The sequence below is a fragment of the Barbatula barbatula genome (assembly GCF_947034865.1).
Source record: "Barbatula barbatula genome assembly, chromosome: 2".
Lineage (NCBI taxonomy): Eukaryota > Metazoa > Chordata > Actinopteri > Cypriniformes > Nemacheilidae > Barbatula > Barbatula barbatula.
This window is the reverse complement of record NC_136767.1, coordinates 5,784,204-5,793,109: the sequence shown is the minus strand read 5'-3', so window position 1 is coordinate 5,793,109 and position 8,906 is coordinate 5,784,204. Positions and strand designations below refer to the sequence as shown.

The 8,906-nt window shown below is 38.8% G+C and overlaps 1 protein-coding gene across 1 annotated transcript; it reads left to right on the top strand.

Annotated features, from left to right (window-relative positions):
- Window positions 1–4,117: 4,117 nt before the first annotated feature.
- Window positions 4,118–8,258, top strand: rangrf (RAN guanine nucleotide release factor). Its single transcript, XM_079478891.1, has 5 exons — window positions 4,118–4,328; window positions 4,434–4,550; window positions 5,082–5,244; window positions 6,202–6,296; window positions 6,446–8,258. Exons 1-5 carry the CDS (start codon window positions 4,264–4,266, stop codon window positions 6,555–6,557), a joined length of 552 nt encoding a protein of 183 aa, XP_079335017.1. The 5' UTR covers window positions 4,118–4,263; the 3' UTR covers window positions 6,558–8,258.
- The last annotated feature ends 648 nt before the right edge of the window (window positions 8,259–8,906 follow it).

Genomic DNA, 8,906 nt, shown 5'->3' with positions numbered 1-8,906 from the left:
ATTATAGACCATCTGAAATCCAAACTGATAGTTAATTAGTTTGTGTGGATTACGGTGTGTGGGTTAGGATGGGAAAAAAAGACTTGTCACAGTCTATTACTTTAAGTCTGCTGTGGGTTAGATCAGTTAGCAAGAGGACACTGCCCAGGCATCAAGCCCCATTTAACTCCTGTCAAATTCTTACCCTGTAAAACATCAACCATTCATAAACTAAAATGTCATTTTAGTCAAATAAATCAAAGACACAACTGGTTATTATTATTGAACGTCCGGTTTTAAAAAGCTGATTTGTCACGAATATTTAAATCATGCAACATATAGATTTTTGTGTTTTTTAAGTTTGAGTTTTAATCACAGGTATTGAAGGAAAACGCTCTAAGCTGCAACAACTTGCCTAAATATATGCTATCAGTAGTTTTGTGTCAGGAATGACTCAAGAGACAAGTGCAGGGTTCAGACAGATTTACGACCAGAGACGGTTTTTGGAGCCAGGGCGGTAGGACATAATAAACTGTAACTGCTTGAAGAATAGAGACCAGCATGCCTGACGAGGGTTGAGCAGCTTGGCCTGTGGAACATACTAGATTTTTAAATGAAATTGGTGTTTGGCCCCCTCAAGCCAATGCTTCCATACTTCAAGAGCCAATTTCACAGCCAGTCAATCTCCCACATGGTGGTTCATCTCTGTTGGTGAAAGGTGATGTGAAAAGAATGCACATGGATGAAATTTGTTATCTTCACCCCTCTGAGAAAGTACTGCTCCAACACCCACGTCCGAAGCGTCCACATCCAGAACAAAAGTTTTGTCTGAGTTTGAAAGAGTAAGTATGGGTGCGAGGTAAAGCGGCATTTGAATTCATTGAAGGCCAACTCAGCCTCAGGACCTCAGCAAAAACAAGCACTCTTCCCTTTGCTGAGAGCAGACAGGGGAGCCACAGTGGGAGCATTGGTAAGGCAAAAGGGCATAACTAAGAAGGCCTCCATCCTTTTTACCCACAAAGAAAAAAACAGCACCAGCAGGGGAGGTGGCCGTCGAATTATCCCTGCTGCTAGGGCTTCCTTGATGTTACTGTCCATAGCAAAACATGTCATGATTCTGCCACATCATGTCATGTTTCTCTTGGTTTAGTTGCAGGATCATGGCAGAGTCTCATGTTTTGTGTGGAGAGAGGTTTTTATGGCCCTCCATTCACTCTCTCCGGTCTCGTCTCTGTTCCCGCCCTCTCGTCTCCTTGTTATTGATTCATGCCCTACACCTGTTCCCCTCTTGATTTGGTCCCTTATTTAATGCCCTTGTGTCTTCTGTCTTGTGCTGGTTCATTGTGGTTGTGTGGTGAGTCCATGTGTCTTAGTCCAGTCTAGTTATTTTGCATTGTATTCAAGTTTTCTCCTAGTCTTGTCAAGTTTAGTTGAGTTATTCCATGTTCCTGTGTCCATGTCATGTTTTGTTATGTTATGTTACCCCCTGCGTAGGTCTTTGTTTTGTATTAATTTATTAAATATATGTTAACCCGCTGTCTGCACCTGGGTCCTCTGTCCGTGTCTCACCCATCGTGATGACAGATTGAACCAGCCAAAATTAGGACCCAGCAGACAGAGGGGTCGTTGCGGCAGCGGTCGAGGTTGTCGGTTTTCCCTCCAGGGTCTCGAGGCTGCCGGGCTACCTTCCAGACTCTCTCAGGCAATCTATGTTCATCAAAGTTTATCATTACTGATAAACTTGACTATATTTTCATTATTCCTCACACACTTAAATCGTCTGATAAATATCACTGCTGCTCCAGTTATATTACTTTTAATCTTCTCATCCGTGACATCCGTAGGAATCCCTGTTATAACCCCTCTAATCCACTCCAATCAACTTTTTTCTTCTTGTATTGAGCATTCAACTTTATTTCCGATCATCGATTTTTATTCCCTTTGCCTATTTTTGCTGCCTACTATCTTCACAAAACAACATCAACTTGCCATCCCTAATTTTCTTAATGCTTCCAACTGTCCCTATTTTGTTCATTTCAAAGGATCAATTGCATTAACATCCTCTTTAAACATCAATGCCTTATATTCCTCTTTCCTTCTTCTTACATATCCGTTTCTGATACTTGTCCCCAATTCTTCTTTCTTTTCAGCTTTTCTACAACTTTCCATTCATTTCTTGCTTTGGAGCCGCCCACGCCACCTCCACTATCCTCATGAACCATACCTTCCGCCATTTCCAGATCAAGCAAAGAAACCGTTTGAAAGAACTACTTAAATACAACTAGCTGAATGAGGCACAATTTCAAGTGAGAAGGATGAACATGAGACCTCAACGAGGACCTCTAGAGGCCAAAACACAGAGCAACAGTTCAAAGTACTGACACATATTTGCATTTATTTTACATATATTTTAATTAAATACATATGCCAATACATATTTCCAGGCACAACAATGAGCCAAACCCCCCTTACCCGCTGTCTGCACCTGGGTCCTCTGTCCGTGTCTCACCCATCGCGATGACAGAATGAACCAGCCAAAATTAGGACCCAGCAGACAGAGGGGTCGTTGTGGCAGCGGTCAAGGTTGTCGGTTTTCCCTCCAGGGTCTCGAGGCTGCCGGGCTACCTTCCAGACTCTCTCAGGCAATCTATGTTCATCAAAGTTTATCATTACTGATAAACTTGACTGTCTTTTCATTATTCCTCACACACTTAAATCGTCTGATAAATATCACTGCTGCTCCAGTTATATTACTATTAATCTTCTCATACTTTTAATCTTTAATCTTTTTCACCACTGTAACAAAAATCCTGTAAAAATCCTAAAATAACAGTTTCCCTGTAAAATTCTGTAAATTTACGTTGTTTACTGTGTTTTAAAAATACAAAAAAATCAGATTGTAATGTAATGTAAGATTACAGGTTTTTAACCGAATCGTTTTTTTGACAGAATTCATAATATAGTGTAGCCTATATATTCTTGCATGCGCCCTGTTAGCTTCTGCATGTATAATAATTTACAAATATGCTACAATATGATAATGTACACAAATATATAATGTTGTCAAAGTTGACAAGCACTTGGTCAAATTTTTATCGGTTAACCCATAAAGGGTGACTAATATTAATGATTTATTGCAAAAAGTAATATTCACGAAATATGAAGACAAGGGTTCATAAAGACAGCAGTGATATCATGTGCTGTGGAAATAAGAACCACTTAGTGACCTTGGCTACATTCCCAAGGAAGAACTGTTTAGGTAAAGCCAATTTTCATGGTTGTACCTGTGGAGGTACAACCAGGTAAAACCGGATTTAGCACATGTTCCTTAAGAGGGTCAGAGGAGGGAGCTATCTTATCGTGGAGTGTGAAAGCATTATGCTGAGAGAGAGAGAGAGAGAGAGAGAGAGAGAGAGAGAGAAATAATTAGGTTAAGCAAGGTTTGACCTGTGACATGAATAAAAAAAGAGTTTGCTGATATTACCTGAACATGTCATCAGATTGAAGTTTTGGTAGTTTAACACTAAGTGAACTACATCACAGTCTCATTCAAACTAATTCAAACCAATGTGTGTTTGAATGTGTAAGGCAGTCTGGTAAAGAACATTGTTTGGTATAGCGTTTGATGTTTGGCATCATAATCTGGCTAAAACTGACAAACTAAGAACCTTACAGCTTTATAGTTTACAGCGCCTCCTTCTGCAGCGATGAGAGGAGTCAGAGAAACTCCTTAACCTGTAATGTTTTACAGAGACCGCTTTGAATGCTTTTTGTTGACTCTAAAATGCATATAATTGTACAAAAATATATTCAGCTTTTATTGGTATTAAAGGTTGTGATGTTACTAATGCTATTGGCCAAGTGGACCTCAAGCTCTCTCTGAGAAGTGACTTCTGACTCAAGGTCTATATCTATTATAAAATATGGAAAAAGGGAACTTTAAATAAGAAATGAACCTAAACTGAAATGACATAGCACGGCATGTTTTTAAAGAACACTGGTGCGCACTTGGTATAGCCACCATGTAAAAAAAGAAAATACATGAATTTCCAAAAAACTAGTTTTTGCCGCGGTTACATTATTCAGAGTTATGCAACGGAAAAAAACACTAGAGGGCGCATGTGCTCTTATTTACATCACATCCGGTTATCGCCAATAGAGGGAAGTCAACACTGGTGGCGGAGTGTTTGACACTACAGCACGTGGATAGCACTGTACAATATTGACGTTTTTAAATATTCTACCCAAACGAATGATTTTATCGTAGCAGTGGCGGACACAGCTATGGCTCGTCCTCTGTTTGGTGGCGCATTTTCAGTCGTTTTTCCACCCAATGCCCTGGATATCAGGTAATTACGTTTACGATAGATATCCTTATGTCTGACTAACAATTGAAATATGAAATAGTTTATTGTATGTGTGTAGTAAAGCTCTCTCTCCTCGGCACTCTGCAGTGAGCTGAGGCAGATCCCTGATAACCAAGAAGTGTTTGCTAATTCTCAGACGGATCAAAGCATCGTCATTGAGCTGCTGGAGTACCAGAGCCAAGTGCAGGACGCTGAAGCAGCCAGGTAACTGCTCCACGTGACACTAGGGTCTTTCGAAGCTTTAACAGGTGTGGGGGTGATAAAGACCTTAACAAAACCGCTTCAAACTATCGACGGATGTTTATCTTGTTCTAAGCATCACTGAAACCATTTGAAACTCAGCATTCCAAACTATACTGCTGGAAATGATGTCAGAGAGACTGACGTGGAGGAAAAAGGGATAGTTCAGCAAAAAATGAATGAATTTTCTTCCATTACTTGCTCGCCCTCATGTCAATCCAAACCTGTGACTTTCTTTCTGTCTGCAGAACACAAAACATTGACAACATTGGCCCTATTGACACAAAGGTGAATGATTGATGACACAATGATGTTTGGGTGAACTATCCCTTTAGGTACAGGTCACACAAATACATTACTGAAGTAAAAGTTAGCTTGGAAAAGTCCATATCTGAACCAACTAGTCAAGATCAGTCTCATTAAAATCATTTGTTTCACTGGACACAAGTAGTGCACAGAAAGGCGTGTGGATCACTGGTTCTCTGGTTGTGGCAGGTATCACTTTGATGATGTGGCTGCCAGTAACGGGGCGGTAGACTCGGGATCCTGGGAGATCAGAGGGGTGGAGCAGCTCTCCCAATCACAGCTGTCATTACAGGAATGCACTTCTGCATGGCTGCTGTCTGGTGCTCAGCTGGTCTCTAAATTTAATGAGCAGGTATGTGACAATAACATTCAACTCGGCTGGTTTATCATCAAGTGGACTACAATAAAAAGGCATAAATAGGTGTACTAATGTGTCTTGAAGAGGTTTTTAAGGACAACAGTGGAGGAGTATGTAATTGCAAAATTGTTTATCCAAAACAAGAGTTTGAAATCTGGTAATAGCTAAAAGAAAGCTACAGTGTGAAAGTGACCTATTTGTCAGTTATGGTGAACCATACCTGAAATGTGACCTCTGCATTTAACCCATCCAGAGAGTAGTGTACACAAACACAGTAAGTCGTGAACACACGCACCTCATTCGTTACCTGGCGGCCCTGAGGATCAAACTGGCAACTTTCTGGTCACGAGTCCGACTCTAACCATTAGGCCACGACTGCCCCGATTATACTTGGCTACCACGTTCCTTTCTTTATTAAAAAAAATGCATAACTTACGGCATGTGAAGAACCACTCATAAGTTTACATGTGACACCTTTTTTCTTTAGTGATGATTCATTTCCCTTCTGTGCGTGGTTTGGGTTGTTTTGAATTGCGAAATCTTATCTGAGCAAGTTTATGATTGCCGACACGGTTCCTTTATTCCTGGATTGACCAACTGCAAAAACAGAAGGCTGAATGATAAACTTTGAAAATCAGCAAAGCCAAGGAAAAATCAGACAATGTGATTTACTGGATTTTCTTTTCTCATTCTGTCTCTCATAGTTGAAGTGTACCTATGATGAAAATTACAGGCCTCTTTCATCTTTTTAAGTGGGAGAACTTGCACAATTGGTGGCTGACAAAATATTCTTTTGCCCCACTGTATTATTTAGCAGTGCTATTAGTTTTTAGGAAGAATCTTGCACGAAATTTCTAACAGATATCGCTGAAATATCCTGAGAAATCACACTTTGGACTTTTGTGAGGAGTTAAGCATTTTGTAATATGTTTGAATTCAATTACTTTGCAGGCAAAAAACACTGTCAATATTCACCTGTGCCTCTTCCGCCTGCCACAGTTCACCACTGATATCTTGGTGACATTCAACGATCCTGTTTGTATCAAGTAAGTTGCTTATACACATACACTTCACTCATAGTTATGTACACTCTCCATAAAACTCAACACTTCTGGATCACCCATATGCTTTTGATTTAAATGGTCTAGTTATGGTATTATGCAAGACGTTTGTTTCAATGACGTTTCTCTTTCAGCCCTCTAAGCAGCAGTGCAGCTGGAAATGTGGCCGCTGTTCCATGGACACTACAAGACTTCCAAAGCGTTCTTCACTCCATTCGACTGCTCAACCCTGGAGTCTTTGGATAGATTCTCGATTCATACACTGAGAGAACTGAAAGACAATGTTGACTACCCAGTTTAAGCTTTAAACTAGCAGGACTAAACAAGTCAAAAGGCTAGACTTGGCTACTGGAAAGCAACAAACGTTTGTCCATCAAATATTTTTCTTGTAGTGCAGATGAGGTGTTTGTAAAAAAATATATTGTTAATAAGACAAACTTACTGATTCATTCAGAAGCATTTATCTGGACATTTGTGTAAGCACGTGAAAGAGCCAGTAATCATTTCCTTCTGTGTTCTGTTAAACATTATCACTTCAATCCCCAATGTTAACCAATATTTAACCGGAAATTTTCTGTGTTGAAAGTCGGGATTTCCTTAACTTTAAAGGGGTCATATGACACGGCTAAAACATGATTGTATCTCCTCTTTGCCTCGCCTCCCTAAAACATGCAAATTATTCACAAAGCTCATCGAAATGAAAAGCGATGTGTGCCATGTTTGGCCAGTTCAACGTGCGACAGATATGTAACGCCTCTTATCATATTTGGAACATCAGGCTCCAAAGCAATTGTACCGACAGGTACGCCCACTACATTTGGGCGGTCTCAGTCAAATACCACAAACTGACGTAGATTTGTGGGGGTGTGGTCATGAGGCATTTCAGGCAGGTCTGAGTGAGCATTTGCTTTTATATAGAATGCATCTTTTGTTCCGACACTTGAATTTTTGCAATTGAATTGTCTAAAAAATGCATGGGCAACTTATAACACACCAAAGACACAGAAAAACACATTCTCGCCATGACCCCTTTGAAAATAAGATGCTATTCTGTTTATCTTCGGTGTTGAAAGTACTTCTAAACATTTTGTGTCTAGCTTCAGATATTTAGCTTCATTTCTTTTTAATGACATACATTTTAAAGGTATGGATTAGAAGCACAAATAATATGAAAAAACACAATTAAGCTAACCATCAAATATAGTTCATTAAGGATTATAAAGAGAAAGTCAAGTAAATTAACCTGGTTCTACCTAACAAAATGCATATCAGCTCTGTATTTGTACTACAAGAACACATGGTGTTTGTCATAAACAGGCCAAATAAAATAGTCATTCTTTTCTAAATTCTATGTTTTAACCAATCAATTAGCAATTTCATTTTCACTTCTGTTAAATGTACTGTAAGTCTTTGTCCTTCTAACCATGATGAAAAAGTAGCAGCAGTAAATCTTGAAGATGTCAAACAACAAGCAACAAACGTTTATATTCTCTAAGAACTACAGTCAGTACAGTACATGTGATTCATACTATACAAAATACCATGGCATGCAGATGCAGAAGCTCACATTTAAACTTTGGGAAAGGGTAAAAGTATAAGTTAGAAATACGTTAATTTAAAAATCATTTTTAAATACAAAAATATTAATTAAGTGCATTCATTTACATTTATCTCTAGAACATGCTTATATGCAGAACTGCTTTCCTGCCCCACACACTAATGCTCAACCTGTTAACCTAAAAGTTTCTGACAATTTGAAATGCACCTGTAAAATGGTCGAAACCTACTTCATAGCGGAAAAAACGATTCAGCATCTGACAAGCAATACTATCAACAATATTACAATACCATGACATAAATTTGCATAAACAATCTTGTTCAGAAGTACGCATTTTACAGTGACAGTGATTCAAGTGCAGATATGCTTTCATTAATAAAACCTTTTGCAAAAACAGCAGGAGTGTAAGGTATAAGAGCATAAAAATATCTCACCCTTTGCATTCAGTACATTCCAATAATGTTTTTGTTATTAACAGTGTTTACTAATGCGTAATACTTGGTTTGCAAACTCCTAACACTACTTATTAAACTTAGCTAGTTTAGTAGAAGTGTATTGTTGCTTTTTAAGGACCGGTACTCAATACAGAAGCTCTAGCAACAGAAGTCCTGCCTTTCAGTAAATAGAGCCAATCGTCAATCATTACAAACTGATGATTCTCTGGATGATGGGCTATGTACAGAGTGTTACTTGTCAACTTTTGAGAAATCTGGACAAATCTATTTTTAGTGTACCTTGAGCTTAGGAAAATTAAATTTACGTACAGTTGATGTAAGGTTTAATTTTTTGTTTTCATTTGTTGTTGTATTGTTACATTAGCAAATGATTTCCCCCATTTATGTAGACTTATGTTATATGGCTGAAATAGCTGCCTGATGCACTACAAATATTGCCTCTGAGCATGGTTATTTCCTTAAAGGGCTTTGTACAAGTATGGATAAGCACCAGTCACATTTCCTTTGTGAGTTTTTTAAAGGGATAGTTCACCCAAAAATTATACCTGTATAAATTACTTTGTTCAGATGAACAAAGAGAGC

Coding starts and splice junctions, on each gene's coding strand:
- rangrf (XM_079478891.1), top strand. CDS start 4,264: ATGGCTCGTCCTCTGTTTGGTGGCGCATTTTCAGTCGTTTTTCCACCC. Junction 4,329..4,433: donor CCCAATGCCCTGGATATCAG/GTAATTACGTTT, acceptor GGCACTCTGCAG/TGAGCTGAGGCAGATCCCTG. Junction 5,245..6,201: donor TCTCTAAATTTAATGAGCAG/GTATGTGACAAT, acceptor ATTACTTTGCAG/GCAAAAAACACTGTCAATAT.